This window comes from Rhinatrema bivittatum, chromosome 4 (genome assembly GCF_901001135.1).
Source record: "Rhinatrema bivittatum chromosome 4, aRhiBiv1.1, whole genome shotgun sequence".
NCBI classification, from domain to species: domain Eukaryota; kingdom Metazoa; phylum Chordata; class Amphibia; order Gymnophiona; family Rhinatrematidae; genus Rhinatrema; species Rhinatrema bivittatum.
Genome location: NC_042618.1, coordinates 165,012,076 through 165,036,597, shown reverse-complemented (window position 1 = coordinate 165,036,597; position 24,522 = coordinate 165,012,076). Strand labels below are relative to the sequence as shown.

The following is a 24,522-nucleotide window of genomic DNA, read 5'->3' as shown; positions in this document are numbered from 1 at the left end:
GAATTTCCTGACAATCTCCTTTTTGTGCAGCCAAATATTTACTGCCATTTTGCCCTTGGAATTGGAGAACCCAAATATTTCCCAGTCTCTGACTGGCAGATTTTGAACAAGCTGCTAGTAGAAGCTTTGGACAGTTACAATGAGGTCAATGCAGTTATGAATCTGGTGAGTAATGCTGTAGACAATTTATTAGAACTAAAAGAGATTGAGAGATGTCCACTCTCTAGCAATGATAGATCGTATCCACTTCTGCCCTAGAGCCCAGTTTGATAGAGTTTTGTTTAGAGCACTTGGTATATCATTATACAGTATTAGGCATGTAATAACTCTCTTTCATCTCTGTTGCCATCCTGTCGATACCGTCTGTGCCTCCGTCATTGTTATCGTTGCTCTGCCTGGGCCATTGACATTTTTTCATCTATATTTTTGACGATACCCTCGAGGCCGCTCCATGCCGCCATCGATACTGTCAATACTGACATAGCACCTACACGCAATGCCCTCGCCTAAACACATGCAGCATGCTTTGGGTTCTTTACTAAAGCCCCGTATTAGCTTATGACACTACATAGTGCCAGGAGTAGTGCAGGCATGCTGACAGTCCCTCATCATTCTACATCCAAGACAGTGAGGGCATCCACCTCGGCGCTGGGGAAAGACCGGGCCGAGCACCATGGCACTCATTGTCACCGGCACTGTGACCGTCTGCCACCGACACCATCCAGCACATCACTGCTATCCAACTCGGTGCTGGAGAATGCTCGGGCCAAGCAACATCACTACTGCCACCGCCATTGTTCCACACAACGCTGGCAGTCCTCGGTGCTCCAGAATGACCAGACTGAGTTCCGAGGAATTCTGCCCTGGCGTCACGATTCATCAAGCCTCTGCAAAGAGGGCCGGGTTCATGAGTCATAATGGCTCCCCTTTACCTGCGCTACCATACCAGGTTACAGAGTTGAGTCAGATTTTACGTCCTTCAGGCTATCCCTTGATGACTCCTAAAATCCACGGAGCCATTAATCTTCACCGGCTCGTCCTTCTGCGATCCACGATGGATGGTAAGTACTCTACTCTAATCCCGCTTCAGCAACAATCCCATTGAGACCTGTTCTCTAAATCGGGCCATATGATTCGAAAGGTTCTAGGTTGTCTGATCTTCCAAGAACCATATTAGTGTCACATATCACTATTGCCAGCTATGTCGGACACAATACCAAGAGAACCTCTCTACCAATCATTTGGGATTACATCAGGACATCCTCCTGTTGTCAGCAACAGGACTCTGTACTTATTAATACTCTGGTTTCTGGTTCCTAATTAAGGGCCGAAATTCCAGAAGCATTCGCTGATCTGCTAAACACAAGATTCAGCAAACACTGTCTCAACTGCAAGTCCACCTCGAGACCTGGTGACAGGTCTAAACATTTTCTTGTATAGCACATAGAAATGCGGGTAAAACATTTACCGCTCACGCTCCCATAGGAGATTACATGATATCCAGATTATGTCAGCCCCGCCAGTTGGACACCCCCTAGTCTCATAACTTGCCGGATATCAGAGCGGCCACCCCACTTTGTACCAAGGTTCAAGGTACAGTCCCCCGGGCACTACAAAGTGCAGGGGGGGGGAGTTTTAATTTCACTATTCTTTCTTTCAACAGAAAGTAGTTACTCTCCGCCCATCCTGGACCTCAGAAATATCAACTTTCTTCAGAAGGTGCAGGTAAAATGGTATCTCTCGTCACCATGCTTCCATACCGCAGTAAGTAGGTTGCCTCTCTCCTCTAATCTTTCTATGTGCTTCATGGTGAGTTAACAATATTACAATCCCAAGCTCTGCCGGTTGCACCAGCTTCGGCAACTTGGGTATTTCATTAAATCACTACGGAGTAAAACATCATTAACGCTTTTCCTTGCATGGACAGCTGCATAACAACAGTCAATCCAAGCAAGGAGCTCTATCTTTTTCATGACTCATTATAAATCTACTACCTGGGATTGCTGTTAACTACTATAAATCCCATATAGCATACTTCTGGACACCACAGTCACAACAAACGTCCTGTCCAACAACCGCGCAGACATTCTGACAAATTCTTATATGTCTCTGCGCGCATACACCATAACCTCAGCCCCTCAATTCTTTCATTGTTAGGCCATGGCATTTTTTCACCATGCACTTACTCATAGGTCCAAAATTTGCTATGAGTAAGATTCAGTGAAATTCAATTATCAGTGGACCTAAGCTGGTCAACCGCTTTCATCCCTGATCCATATTGCAGATCTAGAACCAAAACCTAGACTGGTCCTGCTCACGCTCGCATTTACTCAGGGTTGCAGAGTTCGCACTAACATCTTCTCACCCCAATATGCGTCTATTCCACTTCATGCAGAGTTTCACATCAACTTCCTGGAGCTTCGAGCCATGAGTTATGCCTTTATGCCTTACAATACTGCCTCTGCAACAGACCTTTGTGCATACAGACAGCATAGTGACAATGTGGTATTTCCAACACACAAGCACGCACAACCTCTTAGCTGCTCTGCTAGGAAGCTGCGCAGCTCTACCCTTGGCCCTTGCTCACTCCATGCATCCCCGGGCCACTTATCTAACAGACTTACTGAACGCACTAGCAGACCTTCTCCATATAGGTTTCCATCCTCTTGGATGGGCTCGGATTATATGTGAAGCGAGGAAAATCTTCTAGTGCTGAGGTCAACCGAACTTGCCCTCTGCGTCTGAATCAAACCATACGGTGGACAGATTCTGCTCACTACACATGTCTCCAATACGTTCCCATGGACGCCTTTGCTGCAAAAACAGCCTCTTATATGTGTCTCTTTCGATGCCTCTCATAGCCAGCACCCTTATTATGCTGCACCGGGATGGGGTTCACTGTTCTCAGACCCACGTCCTGGCCGAGACCAGTATGCTTTCCCATACTTCTCCATCTATCACACCAGTAACCAATTCGCCTTCTTACAGGTCAGAGTCATATCATGGACTCACTGATGTTCTCAGGTACTGGTAGCATCTCAAAAACCTTCTACACATAAATCTTACCATTCAAAATGGCATGATTTACCACATGTTGCATAAAACAAACAAAAAAAAAGGTTTTTACCCCCTTTTTTTTCTACACCACTCTTTTCTTTTACTCCCTCGGATTCTGCTCCCCAGACATCCTTCACATGGGTACGCCTCGGTTCCAGTTGACTTACCACTTGGGAGTGGGGATACCTGATTAATGGTTCAACCCCTTTCGAGTCAGCTTACCATGGGTTATTCACTGATTAAGCCGTCTCTATTTTTACTGGTTACGGAATGGGGCCTATATATTAGTGCTTACAAGACTCATGCGTTCCCCGTTTGAGCCTTGCCATTCCTCTCACTTAACAGTCTGCAATGGGAAATTCTTTCCCTCGTAGTCATCACTTCTGCCAACAGGGTCAGTGAGTTCCACACCTTGTTACATATTCACCCGACCCTCCATTCTTATGTGACCGAGTGGTTTTACGTATTCAACTTCCTATCCTTCTTAAGGTAGACGCAGCATCTCACCTTACTCAGAATATACTCTGCCCATTTTTTCCCAACACCTCTCTCTCACCAGAGCGAGAAGGTTTTCCACAACTTGGACTGTAAAAGTGCCCTTGCATTTTATCTAGACCGCACTACACTCCATAGGAATTACACCTAACTCTTTCCTCCTGTGGCAAAAGCCAAGCTGCGAGTTCCAGTGGGCAAACAGATCTATTCCTCCTAATTGACAGTCTGTATCTCTTTTTCCTACTAACAAGCAGGCATTTCACTACAACACCGTGTGTAACCACACTCTGTTAGGGCCGAACCAGCCTCAATAGCTCACTTTCGGCCGGTGCCGCTTGCACATATTTGTAAGGCTGCGACCTGGAGCTCTCTCCATACCTTCGCAGCCCATTATCGCTTAGATAAGACTGGCCAGCATGCTTCCCATGTTTGGCCAGTCCGTCTACTCCTCTTCTTTTCAGTTTAACTACCCAACATCCTTCCACCAACCCGTTAAGGGTTTTAGGATGCCCTCCTTACCAAATTCCACCCCCGTCGTTGCACCTTTTGCATGGCTTGGGTGCATTTGTTACACACTCAGGCATCCTCAGCTCGGTTCTCACCCATATGTGAGGACTACCATCCTGCTTGTCCTGTGAGAAAGCAAATGTTGCTTACCTGTAACAGGTGTTCTCACAGGACAGCAGGATGTTAATCCTCACGAAACCCAGCCGCCACCCCGCGGAGTTGGGTCTACATATGTTTTATTATTTTAGCTTCGCTTGCGCTTTTTGCTATAAGATGAGACTGAGGGGAGACACCTGTGGTCACAGGGATAATTTCAGACTGAGCATGCTCAGTGCACTCAGTGTGCCAGCATCAGTCAAAGCTTTATAGAAACTTTGACAGAAAAGTTGTCCGTAGGATGTTAGTGAGGACTAACATCCTGCTGTCCTGTGAGAACACCTGTTACAGGTAAGCAACACTTGCTTTTCTATAAAATGTTCATATTAAATCTTCATGATTGCTACCTTTGCTATCTGGGGTCATCCAGATAGCAAAGGTAGCAATCATGAAAGGTAGCAATTAAAAGGTAGCAAGAGATATTATTTGATTATCTCTTAGGTTTTTTATTGCGTCTTTATTATCATATGTCTTCTCTGATTTGATAGTGTCTATGAGTCATTCCAATTCTCACGTGGCTCACACTTTTTAAGTTGTCATTATTTACCTTTGTTTTTGATCCCTTATTCCCAGTTTCCATGTCACCCTGTTCTATGTAATGCTACTTGCAACTTTTGTGTTCTCTCTGTAAACCGATATGATATGTAAATTTTCTACATGAATGTCGGTATATAAAAGTCCAAAATAAATAAATAAATAAATCCCACAAGGTCCTTAATTGTGCTGCCTGTTTCTGAATGTCACGCAAGGCACAAAGGTTCAGAGGATTGACATTTATGGGTAAGTTTCTAAAGCATTTACACAAGTAAATGGACTTTTAGAAAATTACGTGGGAATTACACATGCAGAAGCAAATCAACATGTATTTTTACACATACTGCAAAGACACGTTCCCAGGGGCAGATCTGGGGTGGGGAAATAATTTACCATGCACTGCCAAGTTTTTGAAAGTACGCGCGTAAATGTTCACGTGGGCATTTATACCTGTTCTCTATCAGGTGTAAATATGTGCGCCTAAGTTACACACAGTACTGCTAATTTTCAAAGCAGACTTGGGAGCATAAGTGTGAAAATTATGGAAGAAGTCCACATGTACTACATGGGCTATTATACAATTACTTCTGCTGAAGTTTGAGGAGAACTTAAGTTCTCCTCAAACTTCAGCAGAAGTGAAGAAAGACCATTCAGCTTAGGGACCAAAAAGTCAGAGTTCTTTCATGCTAAGCACCATGACTCTCGGAAGTTTCAGCACAGTCATCTTTCCTCCTCTGTCATGGAAGGAAACCATGCCCCTCAGCAACGAAAAACCTAGGCACCAAGATAGACCTCTGTTCTGTGGTGCTGAAGTCTTCTCGTGATATCAACAAGTTCTCTATGTCAGGGGTGGTCAGACCAGCAGGATTTTTAAATTCCAGCATTTGACGGCAAAGTGTAAAACTTAGCCAAACAAATGTGCTGAATATGGAACTCGCACTATATGCTCACTTGCCAAACTGTAGAACACTTTCTGTTTGTTTCAGGTGCTTTTTGAAGATGCCATGTCTCATGTGTGTAGAATTAATCGGATCTTAGAATCTCCCAGAGGAAACGCATTGTTGGTAGGAGTAGGTGGCAGCGGGAAGCAAAGCCTTTCACGTCTTGCAGCCTCTATCAGTGGATTGGATGTATTTCAGATTACATTAAGAAAAGGGTATGCAATTCCAGACCTTAAGGTAAGAAAAAAGCATGTGAATCTTGCGTAGACCAATCAGTGATCACAGTAAAGTCTGGCAGGGAAAGAAATCCCACTTCACTTAAATTATTTTCAGCTAGCAGATTCAGTACTTTGACTAACAAGAATAGTGAAGTTGCTTGCCTGTAACAAGTGTTCTCCGTGGACAGAAGACTAAACAGCCACAAAAGATAGGTGATGTCATCCAATGCTGCTGAGTCAGCCTTCACGCTCTTCTTACCCAGAAAGACAGTATCTTTCAAACTGGTGCACGGGCGTACTTTGGTGTGCCCAAATATGCAATCATTGTATAACTTGCACGCAGATATGCATGCATGTTATAAAATATCCTGACAGTGTGTACGTGCTCCCAATTTTAAGTGGGTGCATGCCTATGTAAATTCTGCTTCTACTGCGTAAGTCTGGGAATTTTAAAAGGGTCGTGCATCCACGCCATTGCCAGTTTCACCAGTTCGTCCACCAGTTCACCCAGTTAACAGCTAAGTCCTCCAAACCCCCCTGGTTGAATAGCTTACACTCCCCCCAGTTATCCCAGACCCTTAAAAGCCCTCAGGTAAGACTACTTTTTAATTTTTTTAAACTTACACCTCGTACCTAGCAGAAGTAAATTTACCCGGCAGGAGATGTGAGTGCGTATGCAGACATGTAAGTATTTACGTGTACATCTGTTGGCCACACTCCAAAATGCCCATGTTCTGCCCAGACCAGGTCCACACCCCTCCCCCTTCTTGAAAACTTTGAGATGTGTGTGCAGTGAGAGATACGCATGCATCTGGGTAGCTTTTAAAATTCTGTGGGCACACACAAGCCCGACTTGTGCGTGCATCTCCCAATTTTGGTACATGCCAGGCTTTTAAAATCTGCTGCAAAGCTTTTAGTGTATCTTCTGGGCATGCATAGGAGTTCCCACTCTAACGTTGCATGTACCTCTCCTTCAGTCTTCTTAACTGTTGTGTCCGTCAGTTCCCGACGCCCTGTCTCCGCCCTCCTTACCTCTTTGGCGACTCCCTCTTCGACCGCAGGAAGATTGGCTGCTTCGGCGTCCTTCTGCCGAAGTCCTTCAGCGTCTCCGGACCAGATAGACGCTGCAACCCGCCATGTTTCCTGGAGGCCTAGGGGCGCACACATGACACGGCCCCAACGTAAGTACCGGCGATGGCACAAACCTCAGGGGCATCCCCCTGAGATGATGTCACCCGCGACGGATATAAAAGGTCTTAGAAATTGCTAACACATCGAGTTAGCAAGGGTTTCACTTCCTAAGCTACTCTGCCTCCTTGGACTTACCAGAGGTACCCACTCCTCGGGGGCCTCGCTGTCTCCTTTGTTTTTCAGGTTATGTCTGGAACCGGTACTTGCTCCTCGTAGGCCCTCATTCCCTGACCTGCTCAGTACTCTCTTCTGCCTGGAAGTCTTCACCATCTACTACTTCAGTGAGTTACCATCGCTGTTCCAGTACCTGAGGGACTACGGCCCTGCCGGGCACTCCAGCTCACTACAGCCACCTCTGGTGGTTCATTATATGGTTTAATAAAAGATCTTGTGTGTGTCTGTCTCCAATTTCCACACCTGACCGGTAGTCCCTCTCGGGATCTTCCCCTGGGGGCGTGGTCATCTGCCACTGCTCCAAGGATCCACCTACAACTATCCCAAACAACATCAGATTGCTAACTCCATGGATCCGGCACAACTTAATGCCTTGCAGGCCATACCGGGCCTGGCCCAGCACATTGTGGAGCAGCAAGACGCCTTGGAGAAACTTACTTCAGCGTTTCATCAGCTATATACACAGAAGGTTCAAGGCACAGCCTTCAACCAAGAAGGTCAGTTACAGGAGGTAACTTTAAAGACTGCTGTATCACTGGTGGCTCCAATCCACTTTTCCGGAGAAATCCAGAAGACCCGGGGCTTTTTGAACCAGTGCTGCATGCATTTTGCCTTACAGCCGTCTCTATTTCCTACAGCTCTCTCCAAGACTACCTACATCCTTTCATACCTGGATGGTAGGGCCCTGTCTTGGGCATTCACCTTGTGGGAACGCAAGGACTCCATTTTGCAGGATGTAGAAGGATTTATGGACTTGTTTAAATCAGTCTTCAATGATCCTGCTCGAACTTCTGTAGCCAGTTCTGCTTTAGTGGATTTGAAGAAAGGCAACAGATCATTGACTGAATTTGCCACAGAGTTCAAAACTCTTGCAGCAGAACTCTGCTGGGACCCCAGATGTCTCAAGACTCTCTTTTGCAGAGGCCTGGATAACCGTTTGAAGGACGAGCTGGCCGCTCGCCAAACATCTGACTCGCTGGACGAATTAATAGCCTTGGCCACTCGGATTGATCACCAACTCCGGGACAAGGTGAAGGAACTCCGGCCTAAGGTGTCACCCGGGTTAAAACAGGTTAGTGCTATCTATGCACCTCGGCTGGTTCCAGTAATTCCTGCTGCTGATACAGATGAACCTATGCAACTTGGTCATGGATGCTTGACCTCCAAGGAGAGATTTCAGAAGAAGCGCGGCCTTTGATTGTACTGCGGTCAGTCCGGCCATGATGTCTCTACATGCTCCATTCATCCGGAAAACGGATGGGCCTAAGTTCTGCAGGATTCTTAGGCCATACCGCGAACTCTCCTCCGCTCCTCCGCTCTCTCTCCCTGTCTCTTTGACCTACGGACCTGTCACGGTACAGGCTCCTGCCCTGGTGGACTCAGGGGCAGGAGGCAACTTCATTCTCAGATGTCTAGTGGAATACTTGAGGATTCCCCTCATCAAGTTGAAAGACCCACTATTGTTATCCTCCATTTATGGGGAGCCTTTATCGGGCAACGTGACTTGCGAAACCGTACCAGTTACTCTTCGCACCAGAGCGCTTCATACAGAATCAATCTCCTCCTTTGTACTAGAGAAGGCTATGCACCCTATCGTCCTGGGGTTACCCTGGCTGCAAGTGCACCAACCCCAATTTGACTGGGCATCCCTGGATCTCTTCTGCTGGAGCCCAGAATGTCATGGGAAGTGCCTTAAGGAGATATCACCTATCACTTGCATGCCTACGACTCCAGTGATGCCAGGACTGCCACCTCAATACGCATCCTTCGGGGATGTATTCTCCAAAGAAGCGGCTGATATTCTTCCTCCACATAGGCCTTATGACTGTGCCATAAGACTGAAGCCCAATGCTGAACCACCGAAAGGATGGGTGTACCCTCTCTCAGCTATTGAGAATAAAGCAATGGTAGGAAAACATTGAAGAAAATCTCCAGAAGGGTTTTATCTGACCATAAAAATCACCAGCTGGCACAGGCTTTTTCTTCATGGGGAAGAAGGACGGTACCCTATGTCCATGTATCGACTACAGAGATCTAAATGAAATAACAATTAAAGACCGTTACCCCTTGCCATTAATCTCGGAGCTGTTTGACTGGCTGCAAGGGGCCAAGATATTTTCAAAGTTTGACCTGAAGGGGGCCTACAACCTAATTCGCATTCGGAGTGGTGATGAATGGAAAACGGCCTTCAAACATGCGAGACGGCCACTTCAAGTATTTAGTAATGCCGTTCGGATTGTGCAATGCACCCGCCATTTTCCAAAATATGATGAACGACATCTTGCGGGACCTGCTGTACAAGAATGTTGTGGTCTACCTGGACAACATTTTAATCTTTTCCCAGGATCTGGACACCCACATCGCAGATGTCAAAAAGTACTCCACCGTCTCCGCGAACACCGGCTGTACACCAAACTCTCAAAATATGAGTTTCACAAAAACTCAGTGCCTTTTCTAGGCTACATAGTGTCAAAAGAAGGCTTCCAAATGGACCCTCACAAGCTTGAAAGTATCAAGAGTTGGTCCCAACCCACCAGCCTGAAGGCTTTAAGGAGATTCCTGGGGTTCACCAACTACTATCGAAGCTTTATAAAGAACTATTCCTCTTTAACTGTACCCTTGACTGCGATGACTTGCAAGGGTGCCAATGCTTCAAAATGGTCAGCGGAGGCCATTTCTGCGTTCGAGAAATTAAAGACTGCCTTCTCCACTGAACCATGCTTGTGGCATCCAAACCCCAACAAGCCCTTTATCGTTGAAGTTAATGCTTCAGACGTGGGAGTAGGGGCTGTGTTGAGCCAAACAGGAGACTCGAAAGCCTTGCGACCCTGTTCTTTCTTCTCACAAAGATTTTCTCCTGCCAAGAAAAACTATGGGATCGGCGGTAAAGAGCTCTTGGCAATAAAGCTGGCTTTTGAGGAATGGTGGCCTTGGCTCGAAGGCGCTCAACATCAAATAACTGTATTTATGAATCATAAAAACTTAGAGTATCTCCATCACGCACAAAGCTTGAGTTACAGACAGGCCAAATGGTCGTTATTCTTTAACTGATTTGATTTTGTGCTCAAGTTTCGCCCTGGAGATCGAAACACCAGAGCAGACGCTCTGTCACGCTCGTTTCATTCAGAAGATGTGCCTGATGAGACACAGCACATAATCGACCCAAAGAAAATTCTCTTGGTATCCACCCAGTCTGTGCCCGCTGGTAAAACCATCGTTCCAAAAAACCTCAGGAAGAAAGTGATATTCTGGGCGCATGATTCTAAGCTGGCTGGCCATCCTGGCCAACGCCGTACCCTGCTCAAGATTCAGGAGCTGTATTGGTGGCCTACTATCAAAAAAGGATACCTATTCCTACGTGGCATCTTGCACTAATTGTGCTAAGAACAAACCTGCTTCTGGACAACCGTGGGGTCAGATGCAACCATTGCCAGTTCCGGATCTGCCCTGGTCGCATATCGCAACTGACTTTGTAGTCGATTTACCTACTTCTGGAAGAATGAACACCATGTGGGTGATTGTGGATCGATTTAGCAAGATGGCACAATTCGTGGTGCTCCCTGGCATACCCTCAGCCTTGGAGCTTGCAAAGCTCTTCATTGCGTACATATTCCACCTGCACGGTCTACCTGCCCACATCATATCTGACCGTGGGTCTCAATTCACGGCACGATTCTGGAAGGTCTTGTGCAAATTGTTCGGCATCACTCTAGACCACACTTCAGCCTACCATCCGCAGTCGAATGGCCAGACGGAACGGATGAATCATACAATGAAGCAGTTTATTCGAGCCTATGTCACGTCCCGACAGAATAACTGGGCCAAATTGCTTCCATGGGATGAATTCGCCATCAACTCTCATCCAGCAACATCTATTGGAGTGTCACCATTTGAAGTGGTTTTTGGATGTTCTCCTACAACGTCACTTCCACTGAAGCTCTCAGTGACGTTCCCAGCAGCTTAATCCACTGCTGATGATATTCATAAACTATGGACAAAGGACATGCTAATTAAAGCGAGTGACCGTGCAAAGAAATACTACGATGCGCACCATGCGCAAGCTCCAGTCTTCAAGCCAGGAGACAAGGTCTGGTTGTCTACCAAGCACCTCAGACTCAAAATACCCTCCTCTCGGTTTGCCCCTCGCTACGTGGGACCATTCCCAGTCCTTCAACATATTGGCCAAATTACCTATCGTCTGAAGCTACCACCTGGGCTCCATATCCATAATGTTTTCCACGTTTCTCTCCTGAAACCACTCATACTTAGCAAATTTTCTTCCAAGACTCCAGATCCACTTGTCATCAATGCAGAAGACAACTTAGAATACAAAGTCGAAGAAGTTCTGGATGTTCATAAACGAGGCAATACTTTTGAATACCTCCTGAAATGGGAGGGTTTCGGCCCCAAAGAAAACTCTTGGGAGCCTCAGACCAATATACTGGACAAAGAGATGCTTCGTCAATTCCACCTTGCGCATCCTTCAAAACCTAAGCCTGGTACCCGAAGAGGTAATCACCCTTTGAAGGGGGGTACTGTTGTGTCCTTCGGTTCCCGACACCCTGTCTCCACCCTCCTTACCTCTTTAGCGACTCCCTCTTCGACCGTGGGAAGATTGGCTGCTTCAGCGTCCTTCTGCTGAAATACTTCGGCATCTCCGGACCAGCTAGACGCTGCAACCCTCCATGTTTCCTGGAGGCCTAGGGGCGTGCGTGTGGCGTGGCCCCGACGTAAGTACCGGCGATGGCGCGAACCTCAGGGGCGTCCCCTTGAGATGACATCAACCGCGACGGATATAAAAGGTCTTAGAAATTGCTAACACATCGAGTTAGCAAGGGTTTCACTTCCTAAGCTACTCTGCCTCCTTGGACTTACCAGAGGTACCCGCTCCTCAGGGGTCTCGCTCTCTCCTTTGTTTTTCAGGTTACGTCTGAACCGGTACTCACTCCTCGACGGCCCTCGTTCCCAGACTTGCTCAGTACTCTCTTCTGCCTGGAAGTCTTCACCATCTACTACTTCAGTGAGTTACCATCGCTGTTCCAGTACCTGAGGGACTACAGCCCTGCCGGACACTCCAGCTCACTACTGCCACCTCTGATGGTTCATTATATGGTTTAATAAAAGATCGTGTGTGTGTCTGTCTCCAACCTCCGAGCCTGACCAGTGGTCCCTCTCGGGATCTTCCCCCGGGGAGCGTGGTCATCTGCCACCGGTCCAAGGATCCACCTACAACTATCCCAAACAACATCATTAATTTATGTAGCTAAATCTGCTCCACCTGGAAACGCCTCCCACCCACCCCTGGAATGCCCCTGACTTATGCGGCTAAATTATAGCCGCATAAGTCATTATGCAGCTAGAATTTAGCTGCATACGGCTTTGAATATATATCTTTGTAGCCATTTAGACGTAGAACTTTTCAGTTCTCTGTCTAAAAGACTTTTGAATATCTACCTCATAATTTCTTTGTCCATTCCAGATTTTCTTACAAGCCTCCTTTCTCTTGCACCACCATCCATGTTGAGGAATCCCTCCCCTTGAAGAGTAGGGTAACTGGAGTGAGGTTCCAGCATGCACTGGTCAGAAGTTTGATAAATATCCCCAAGCTCAGAATATCAACAAAGTTCAGTATGTCAAAAAACTCTCAAAACTATAATCCACCTCTCAGGTCTTCTAGGTCTCTTGAGTTCTCTGATCAAGATTCCCCAACTTCTCACCCTTGCTGTAGTTGCTAGCTCAAGCAAAAAGTTCTTAAATGCAGCCTTTCAGAATCACAGGGGACACCCTTCCATCCAGACTGGATCACACTTCTTAAAAAAAAAAATCTTTTCTCTCAACTCCAAAAATTTCCCAGGGATGAGGAAAAGATCCAACAGGCAAGGTGCTACTCCTTTCCCTCTCTAGTTGCCTTCCCACTGTCTCCTTCCCTCTGAATCACTGAGCATGTGTTACGCTTGGGCTCCAGTCAGGAGTCGTGAACACCACCCAGCAGGGTGGCTCCAGGTGGAGAGAGACAGGAATGGCTAGAAACAGTGTCTGGTTCCAGGCTGGGTCAGGGCAGGCAGCAAGTAGCAGTGTCTCGGTTCAGGCTGGGTCAGGGCAGGCGGCAAGTAGCAGTGTCTGGGTCTAGGCTGGGTCAGGGCAGGCGGCAAGTAGCAGTGTCTGGGTCCAGGCTGGGTCAGGGCAAGGCAGGTCAGAAGGCCCGTAGGCCACACACACACAGAAAGCCCGTAGGCCACACACAGTAAGCAAGGCAAGACAGAGAAGGCCCGTAGGCCACACACACACTGAAGGCCCGTAGGCCACACACCGTAAGCAGGGCAAGGCAGGTCAGAAGGCCCGTAGGCCACACACACACACACAGAAGGCCCGTAGGCCACACACCGAAAGCAAAGCAGGCAGGTCAGAAGGCCCGTAGGCCATACATACACACGGAAGGCCCGTAGGCCACACACCGTAGTCAGGGCAAGGCAGGTCAGAAGGCCCGTAGGCCACACACACACACACACAGAAGGCCCGTAGGCCACACACCGTAAGCAGAGCAGGCAGGTCAGAAGGCCCGTAGGCCACACATACACAGAAGGCCCGTAGGCCACACACCGTAAGCAGAGCAGGCAGGTCAGAAGGCCCGTAGGCCACACATACACAGAAGGCCCGTAGGCCACACACCGTAAGCAGAGCAGGCAGGTCAGAAGGCCCATAGGCCAGGTACGAAAAGCGAGGAAGAAGGCCCGAAGGCCGCGCAAGGCAAGGAAAGGCCCGAAGGCCGCGCAGGGCAAGGCAAGGAAAGGCCCGAAGGCCGCGCAGGGCAAGGCAAGGAAAGGCCCGAAGGCCGCGCAAGGCTAGAGCAGGGAGCCCAGGAGAGCTCGATGCCGAAGCACCGAGGGAACTGTCAGGCAGGGTTATAAGAGCCAACCCAGAACATAGAGTGGACAGGGGAGATGGCCTGGGCCTGTCAGGAGAGCCAGCACTAGAGGGACCCCTGGTGGTGAGGCGGTTGCACTGCAGCCAAAACTGTAACAGCATGTTCCAGGGGATTTTATACCACACTGAAGACTTTCCTCCAAAATGATGGGGTTATGGAAAGGGGAGTAATCTAAAATATAAAAAACCCTAACATACAGAACAAATACAATGCAATCACAACAAGATTAACCTAATTAAAACATTGGAACAGCCACGATTTCACTTTTTTTCTAAAACCCAAATTGTTGGCCTCCAGTCTAATAGCTATTGGAACGGAGTTCCAGCGTTTGGACCACTACTGAGATCATCATCTTCTTGGACCCTTCTTTTTTTACCTGCTTAATCCCTGGAAGTAAAAAAAGTGGCTCTCCTGAGGAACGCAACATCCGCCTGAGAACATATCTCTGTGCCCTGCTCGTCAAATAACCAGCTCCCTTCCATGATGGACCTTATACATTAGGATTACAGTTTTATATACAGTTCTCTCCTTCACTAGTACTAGCCAATGTAAACCACTCAACAGTGGCCTAGCATTAATACATCTAGGGCAGCCAAAAATCAATATGGCTGCCATATTTTGCATCCTATGAAGTCTTTGCAAGTTCTTCCCTGTAACTCCCATCAATACCCCATTGCAATAATCAAAAGTGACAAATAGTGCCTGTACTATAGTCAGAACCCCCCCCCCCCCCCCCATTCACTTTATTCCTTATTTTTTGCAATTGCCACAGCTTTAAAAATATACTACTCATAATCAGAGATATGTGTGGTACAAAGGACCATTTATCATCAAAAATAACCCCCGGGGGGAGAGTCAAGATGGCCGCCATGTGAGAAGTTGGTGAAACACTCTCTCCTCGTTTATTCTTAAAAATATTTTCTTACTAAGAAATGCCGAACACAAAATGAAAAGCCAAACTCAGAGAAGCGGCGGTTTCTTCGTCGCCAATCTCTGAGCCGGGCCAAACGCGGATAGAGACGTTTTTCGCCAGTGAAGCTGCAGGAAGATTGCCGGTAGAAGCAGCCGCTGCAAAAGCCGACCTCGGGCGGACCTCGGCATTGCTGGCTGAAGATGTTACCTTGAGTCCCGGCGCTCCGACGACCCCCCCCTCACCGGTTCCCACTGAAGCTGTGCTCGCTGGGGTAAGTCCTTTGGAATTACATTTTACTTCGGAAAATACTGAAAATGATGCCCCTAATATAAAGGACTTACACGGAGCCAGCAGAGAAGAGGAGGATAGAGCTATCCGGGAGGTGGTGAGAGAGAAAGCCCCAGGGGGGGGGGAGAACAAGCTCAGAAACCTATGCTGGGAAGCTATATACCGATTGAGACACCGAATGTTATAACTATGGAGTCCCTTTGGCATGCAATGAAGGGCCTGGAGAAAGCTGTAATTAACTTGACAAATATTACTTTGGAAGCCAATAATAAAATCTTGAAAATTGAGAAAAACCTGGCTGAGCACACGGACAGTTTGCAGGAGACGGAACAAAGACTGAGTAAAGTGGAAAAAGTTCAAGCTGAGATTTTGAGAGTGGAAAATATAAATCTCAAAAAACTAGAGAACTTGGAAAATCAAACAAAGTATTTAAATCTCCGAGTACTGAACTTTCCCTATATAAAAGAGATATCCGCTTATGAGATGTTTAAGGATTATATGCTAAAGATACTGAAGATTCCTCTAGAAGAAATACCGGTGATATCAAAAATATACTATATACCGAGTAAAGAGGAGAAAGCAAAGGAAGTGATACAAAAAGATGAAGAGAATTCGTTGAATTTAACCCAGATCTTGGAACTGTCGGTGGATTCAGAGGTTAAGAAAAGAATGACTCTCTTTCTTTCATGTACTTTTTCTTCAGACAGAGACTTGATCTTAAAGAGATTTATGAGGAATAGAGAGGAGGTGTATTATGGTGGTAAAATCTGGATCTATCCAGATATCTCTCGAGTCACACAAGAGAGACGTAAAAAATTTTTATCTTTAAGGTCCGAAGTTGTATCTAAGGGCTCCAGTTTTAGTTTGAGGTATCCTAGTAAGTGCGTTATCAAACACCTGGACGCAAAGTATATTTTCTTTGAACCGGCTCAACTGCAGAAGTTTCTAGGGCCTAGTAACCCCCCAAACCTGGAGTAGTCGTATCATGATATAAGTATTCTGCGCACTCACATGACGACCAAAATGTTTAAGTTTAATGACCTTTGTGTTAAGATTTCTTGTAATCCGCCATGTTTAATCTCCCCCGCTTTACTTGGAATAGTAGGTGAAAACTTGAGTTAAACTAAGTAAGAAATGAAAGGTTTTCTGTATTAAAAATGTTTGGTGAATATTAACCTACGCTATGTATAATGTTTGCTTTATGTGAATATTGAAAAATTAATAAATATAAAATTCAAAAATAACCCCCAGATTCCAAATTTCATGACTATTATCACATACTTTCTTCCTTAACCTTAATTGAAGAAGACTACGCTCAGGTGCCCCATATGAGAAAACCATCCACTCTGTTTTCTCCTCATTCAATATGAACTTATTCTCTCGCAGCCAACTCCCTAAATACTGCAGACCTTTCTGAACCCTACCCAAGTTCATTACAGGACCCTTTCCTAGAGAGAAAACAATATGGACATCATCCGCATAAATATATCCATGAAATTCCAAGCTACAAATCAATGCTCTCAGTGGCTGCAAAAAGATGTTAAAAAGTAACGAGGATAAAGGGAAACCTTGAGGTATCTCAGAATTTAAACTATAAACCTCCACCCTATCATCCCTTACACGCACTTCCAACAATCGTTCCCTCAAAAAAGAAGAGATCCAATCTAGGACCCTATCTGAAAAATCTAGATCCTTACAATAAGCAATCAATATATGTGACCCACCAGATCAAAGGCACTGGTAAGGTCTAGTAAAATTAAACCCACCCTTTCTCCTCTATCTAAATGATCCCCAATCGTGTCATTCAACACTACCAGCACAGTTTCTGTACTGTAACCGGGGCGAAACCCTGATTCCCTGTACGTACCCGGATCAGTCCAGACCATGGGTTATGCCTCCCTTCCAGCAGGTGGAGACAGAGAAAAACTTGAAAGGCACCTTCACTTAACCTAGTGTGCCTCTTGCATCCCTTCAGTATTTTTCTGTCTCCAGCAGATGGAGGTAGTGCAAACCCTGCAGTCTTGCCCTGTTTCTGGGGTGTAGGCTATCCCTTGAAATAACTAGGAGTGAACTAGCTAGCTAAGGTTTTGAATCAAGCAAGTTTAAAAAAAAACATTCTTCTGCAGCAGGGAGTGTTTTCCCTATTCTTCCAGGGGGTTGTGAGATCCTGCGGGGTCATCCCCTCTGGTTGTAGGTTATTGGAGCTGCGGTTGGTAACCCCGCGGGCTCCAGCAAGGTAAGGAGCAGGGAAAGAGATTACCGGTAGTCTGGGTCCCTCTCTTACCTCGTGCCAATCCTCAGCGTTTAAAAAAACAAACCCAAAATCGAAAATTTTGAAAATATTTCTTTTTTGGTGGGCTGCAATCCAGGCAACCCCCCCCCCCCCCCCCTCGTCTGAATTGCCGCGTTTTTGACTAATTTCGCTGCGTTTTTGACGATTTTCGGTCCGTTTTTTCCCCTCCACGATGCGGCGGCCATCTTTGTGTGTGGCATGTGGAGAATCCTCCATGCAGATTTCCAGGGCCGGTATTTGCTCCCGTTGCCTTCCTGGAGAGGAAGGCAGTTCCTTTTCTGGGTCTGCTTCATTATCTAAGCCCCAAGGGGCTCCAAAACGGCCTGCTCCACGGGAACTGAGGGCTGATCCATTTCCCCTCAGTGCAGGCATGGCAGCCATCTTAAACACCTTTGCTGAAGCTCAGGCAAGGGCTATGGGGACCGGGGAGCTTCCCTCTGCGCTGTCACCAGTCCTTGCCACTCCTGATGGTTCTTTTGATCAGGACCAGGACTTTTTCCAGGAGGGAGGGCCCTGATATTTCAGGGGGAGCTGATATTGATTCTAATTCTTTTTCTTTAGATTTTGTCCTCCTTATGCATAAAGCCTTTCTGGCTTCCCAGTCTCTGCCAAGGAGACCTGCGCAGGGACCGGTTCCCAAGGTAGCCAAGTGCACGGATGCGCCTGTGGCTCTGCGGATCGCAAAGTTAAAAGGCACTTTGGCTTCAGGAGGAGCAGTCGCCCCGGAGGTTCCAGGCCGTGCGGCTACAGATGTGGGGGCCTTTCCTCCCCCCCCCCCCCCAGCGGGTGGGGGATTGGACGAAGAGCAGGGGAAACAGAACTCCCTGCATGGAGATGACCCTAAGGTAGTCCATCTGTTCTAGAGAGAGGAATTAGAACCCCTCATCCCTGCAGTTCTTTCTGAGCTTGGAGTGGAGCTCCCCCTGCATGCCCCGCCGCAGGACTCGGTGGACCCAGTTTTGGCAGGTTTACGAACACCAACCCGGGCCTTTCCTTTCCATCCCATGCTTCAGCAGCTGATGACCAGGGAGTGGGATGGTCAGGAGCCTCCCCCCCAAGACTTGCCAAAAGTCCCTGGTGGTCCAGTGGGGGTCCTGGAGCCATCTCCTGCACTCGGGCCGTCGGCTGCCGGTATTCAAAATGGCACCGATAGCCTTTGCCCTTACTATGTCACAGGGGCTACCGGTGCCATCTCCTGCACTCAGGCCGTTGGCTGCCAGTATTCAAAATGGCGCCGACAGCCTTTGCCCTTACTATGTCACAGGGTCTACCGGTGCCATTGGTCGGCCCGTGTGACATAGTAAGGGCAAAAGCTATCAGCAGCCCCTGTGACATAGTAAGGGCAAAGGCTATCGGCGCCATTTTGAATACTGGCAGCCAACGGCCTGAGTGCAAGAGATGGCACCGGTAGCCCCTGTGACATAGTAAGGGCAAAGGCTATCGGTGCCATTTTGAATACCGGCAGCCGACGGCCCAAGTGCAGGAGATGGCTCCTGGATCCCCGCTGGACTATCAGGGATATTGGCAAGTCTTGTGGAGGTCAGGAGGGTCCCCCAAGACTTGCCAAAAGTCCCTGGTAGTCCAGCGGGGGTCCGGGAGCGATCTCCTGCACACGGGCCATCGGCTGCCAGTAATCAAAATGGCGCTGATAGCCTTTGCCCTTACTATGTCACAGGGGCTATCGGCACCATTTTGAATACCGGCAGCCGACGGCGTGAGTGCAGTAGATGGCTCCTGGACCCCCGCTGGACCACCAAGGAGTTTTGGTAAGTCTTGGGAGGGTCAGGAGGGCGGGGGTTTTGTTTAAATTCACTCCTTTAAATGGCCAAATAAATCGGTGAAGATTCATTGCATTCGTGGGAAATGCAAAACGTTTCGCTTCCCCACGAATACAACGAATATGGCCCTATATGTTGCGGATTGCCAATATGTTGCAAACGAATGCACACCCCTAGCTCTGGATGCTGGTTTACAGGTTGGAAGGGCCATGGAAAAGATTTATCCATTACTAGATGAATCTCTGGAGCTCCTGTGGTCCCCTAAGGTAGATGCTTCAGTTTCGGCTGTTGTCAAGCGGACCACTATTCCAGTTGCAGGGTCAGCGGCTCTCAAGGATATTCGGGACCGCAAGCTGGAAGTCCTGCTTAAGTGCATCTTTGAAGTATCTGCCCTGGGTATCTGGGCGGTGGTATGTAGCAGTTATATGCTGCGAGCGAGCCTGCACTGGGTCCAGCAATTGCTGACGACTAGAGATCTTCCTCTGGGAGAATCAGAGCAGGCAGAATGATTGAAAGTGGCAGTAGCCAATGGAGCGGATGCACTGTACGACTTGCTCCACACTTCTTCTCGCACCATGTCGTCAGTAGTGTCAGCAAAGCAGCTTTTATGGCTCCATAACTGGTCAGCGGATGTCTCCTCCAAGGCTCAGCTTGGGGCTATTCCCTTTAAAGGTGGTTTCTTATTCGGTGATGATTTGGAGCAGTTGATAAAGTCCATGGGGGAGAACAAAGTTCACAAGTTACCAGAGGACAGGCCAAAACCACCCAGAGGTTTTCCATCTTCCCGCTCTCGTTTTTGAGGACAACGTAGGTTCTGGCAGAGCAGGCCGCTTGCGGCCAGGCAGCGACAGCCGTTACTCAGAAACCAGTCATGGACCTCATCCTTTTGAGGGTGGTTCCTCCTCCTTTATCGTCTCCAAGACTCCGCAATGAGATGCAGCCGGCCCATCCCTCGATCCCTCGGGTTGGGGGTCACCTCTCCCTGTTTTACGAGGCATGGGTCAGGATTATTTCCGATCAGTAGGTACTAAGCATAATAGAATGAGGCTACGCTTTGGAATTTGATCGACCTCTCCTAGATTTCTACCTAATTTCCCCATGCAGTCCTCAGGTCTAGCAGCAGATCATTCATCAGACTCTCGAACATCTACTGTCTCTCGGGGCAGTGAAGTCGATTCTTCCAGAACACTGGAGGACAGGGAGGTACTCCATTTACTTTGTGGTCCCAAAGAAGGAAGGTTCCTTTCAACCGATTTTGGATCTCAAGAAAGTAAACAAGTCCCTCAAGGTGCCACACTTTTGTAAATCGCAAATCTGTCATCGCGGCAGTATGTAAGGGGGAATTCCTGGCCTCTCTGGATCTGACGGAGGCATATTTACACATTCCCATACGTGAGGATCACCAGAAGTTTCTCAGCTTTATGGTCCTGGGAATGCATTATCAATTTTTCGCCTTGCTATTTGGTCTTGCGACCGCCCCCTGTATGTTCACCAAGGTCATGGTGGTTGTGGCAGCGTCACTATGGAAACAAGGCTTCTCATTCATCCCTACCTGGACGATTGGCTCATCAAGGTGAAGTCAAGAGATTGTTGTATAGAAGCGATCCCTAAGGTGACTGCTCTCTTGGAATCCCTCGGCTGGGTAGTCAATCAGGCTAAGAGCAACCTTGTCCCTTCTCAGATGTTGGAATTTCTGGAAGCTCGGTTCAACACTACGGTCGGGAAGGTTTTCCTCCTGACGGACCGAATGCACAAATTAATGGGGCAAGTTCGTCGCTTGTTGGACCTCCCATTGCCCAAGGCCTGGGACTATTTTCAGGTCCTCGGATGGATGTCTCTTCATCCAATCCCCCACCCGCAGGCGGGGGGGGGGGGGGAAGGAAAGGCCCCCACATCTGTAGCCGCACTGCCTGGAACTTCTGGGGTGACTGCTCCTCCTGAAGCCAAAGTGCCTTTTAACTTTGCGACCCGCAGAGCCACAGGCACATCCGTGCACTTGGCTACGCTTGGCATCTGAGACCGTTATAACGAGCGTTACTTTCCCAATGGGATCCCAAGTCGGAAGATTTCCAATTTCTTCTACCACTAACCGATCATGCTAGGTCCGATCTTGGCTGGTGGCTTTGCCCATGCAACCTGTCCCAAGGAGTGGACTTGGAAATCCTGAACTGGGTAGTGGTGACCACAGATGCCAGTCTCTCTGGCTTGGGAGGTGTTTGCCAGCATCTGTCAGTACAGGGCAGCTGGTCCCCGGAGGAGTCTGGATGGTTGATCAATTGCCTGGAGACCAGGGTGGTTCACTTGGCCCTGCAACACTTTCTCCCCCAGTTGTGCCATCAGCCGGTTCGCATATTATCCGACAATGCGACAACGGTGGCTTACATCAACCTTCAAGGAGGCACCAGAAGTCAGGCCATAGCCGATGAGGTGGAGCTACTCATGGCTTTGGCAGAGGAAAATCTGATGATGCTAGCGGCATCTCACATCGCTGGGAAGGACAACATACAAACAGACTTTCTAAGTTGCAGGCGCATCGATCCCGGAGAGTGGAAACTCTTGGACTGAGCAATGAATCTCATTTCTCGCCGGTGGGGGACTCTCCACATGGACCTGATGGCAACGCGAGACAATGTCAAGGCTCCTCGTTTCTTCAGTCACAGAAGGGATCACGGCACAGAAGGGGTCGATGCACTGGTACTTCCCTGGCTATTGTCGGTTCTTCTTTACGTGTTTCCTCCTTGGCCTCTGGTAGGCAAGGTTCTTCGAAGGATAGAGGTCCACCCGGGAATCGTAATCCTGGTAGCTCCCGAATGGCCCCGGCGTCCGTGGTTTGCGGATTTGATCAATCTGGCTGTGGACAGGCCCCTACGACTCTGACATCTTCCATGTCTTCTTCGTCAAGATCCTATATATTTCGACCAGGCCGATCACATTTGTCTAGCGGCCTGGCTTTTGAAAGGAGGAGATTGAGGAATAAAGGGTACTCTGAGGCAGTTATCACTACTCTGCTGCAGGCCAGAAAAACATCTACCTCTCTCTCGTATCTTAGGGTGTGGAGAGTTTTTGAATCGTGGTGTCGTGAGCGAGAGATTTTTCCCAGACATGCTACAATTGCTCAGATGTTAAGCTTTTTTGCAAAATGGTTTAGCCAAGGGCTTGTCTTTTAACTCCCTCCGGGTACAGGTAGCAGCCCTAGGCAATCTGGTTGGCAGCTCGGTGGCGTCACATCCAGATGTGGTGTGTTTCCTCAGAGGAGTCCAGCATTTGAAGCCACCTGTACGTCCGGTATGTCCGTCGTGGAGTCTAAATCTGGTACTTTGCGTATTGTGTGCTCAGCCTTTTGAACCTATTAAGAGGGAAACCTTACATTGAAAACGGTGTTTTTGGTGGCTTTTTTGCTCAGCTCGCAGAGTAATGGAGTTTCAGGCTCTTTCTTGTAGAGAACCTTTTTTGAGAATTTCTGATTCTGGGATTTTGCTTCGATCAGTTCCATATTTTTTGCCAAAAGTGGTTTCTTTTTTTCATTTAAATCCGTCAGTGGAGCTTCTGGCTTTCCCTGATTTGTCGGACGATGCTCCGCATGCAAGTGAACTTCGCGTCTTAGACGTTCACCGAAATCTGTTATGGTATTTGGAGGTCACAAATCCTTTCAGACTTTCGGATCATTTGTTTATCCTTTGGAGTGGTCCCAGGAAAGGTCAAAGAGCTTCCAAGACAACGACTGCATGCTGGTTGAAAGAAGCCATTGCGTCCGCATACATTTGCAAAGGTCAACTGGTTCCTGAGGGTTTGAAAGCCAATTATCCCAGGACAAGCAGGATGCTAGTCCTCACATATGGGTGCCTTTCAAGTTTTTCTCTGTCTCTACCTGCTGGAAGGGAGGCATAACCCATGGTCTGGACTGATCCGTGGTACTACAGGAACGAAAATTATCAGGTAAGAACCAATTTTCTTTTGACACTTATCCAGCACATACTGTTCCTTCAGATGTCTAATCAACTGAACCACTACCACCTTTTCTAAAACTTTTGCTAAAAAGGGCCTTTTGCTACCAGTCAGTAATTACCCATCGCCTCCTTATCAGCCCCTATCTTTTTCAGGAGGGAATGAAGTATAATCTTTTTCAACAGCTCTGGGTAAATACCCCTATTCCGGGATTCATTTACAACCATCCTAGTTAGTAACTCAGCTGGTATATTCCGAACCAAAAAAGGACATGGTCCATATAACATGTGGTGGGTTTACAGACCCTTAAAATTTCAGTCAATTTGAGTTTCCCCACTTCCTCAAGTAACCCAATCCCTTCCCTCTAAACACCTGCTCTCCCTTCAGAGTAGCAGGCCCAACCGATCCCCCTTCATTAACTAACCGATCACGTAATCCATCAACCTTCTGTCTCCAATGACATGCAAAATTATGACAGCTCAAACCCTCTAGATTGATCTTAGTAAAGATACAATCTCTTCCTAACATTGTTATCAACTCTTCCATCCCCCTCTGTGAATATATGGAATGTAAAATAAATAACTTTATGGTCTGTCCAAGCGACCTCCTCCCCACCCAATATCTACAAAGGTCCCTCCATTAAAATTTTCTTGGCTCCAAAAATAACATCCAACATATGGTCCCGTCCCCCCCCAAGGGTACTGAAGGAAACCAATTGTGACAGATCCCAAGCATTTAAACTATCCAATAACATCACAGCTTTCTCACAGGCTTCATCATCCACATGCATATTCAGATCACCTAAAACTATTAAACTTTCAAATCGCAACACTACCTCTTCTATATATTCAACTGACTGTCCCACCTGTTCTAAAATAGGATTGGGAGGAGCATAAATCAATAATAAGCCTATTGATCTCCTTTTTCCCACTGCTAACAGCAAACACAACCCCACAGTTCTCTAATTTCAATTGATGATAACAATAAATCTTTTTTAATTATAACTGCTATTCTTCCTCCTACCACTTACAACTCTGAAAAAAATTCTCATAGCCCTTAGGGCAGAGATCAGGGAGGAGTGCATTCGCATCATTAAACCACGTTTCT

The 24,522-nt window shown here is 47.5% G+C and overlaps 1 protein-coding gene across 1 annotated transcript in view; it reads left to right on the top strand.

The window, feature by feature from the left end:
• Positions 1–24,522, top strand: part of DNAH17 (dynein axonemal heavy chain 17) — a 1,486,981-nt gene that overhangs the window by 1,131,086 nt on the left and 331,373 nt on the right. Inside the window, exons 52-53 of the mRNA XM_029599137.1 lie at positions 1–165; positions 5,736–5,927. Coding sequence (XP_029454997.1) covers positions 1–165; positions 5,736–5,927 — 357 coding nt within the window. The remainder of the gene's footprint in view (positions 166–5,735; positions 5,928–24,522) is intronic.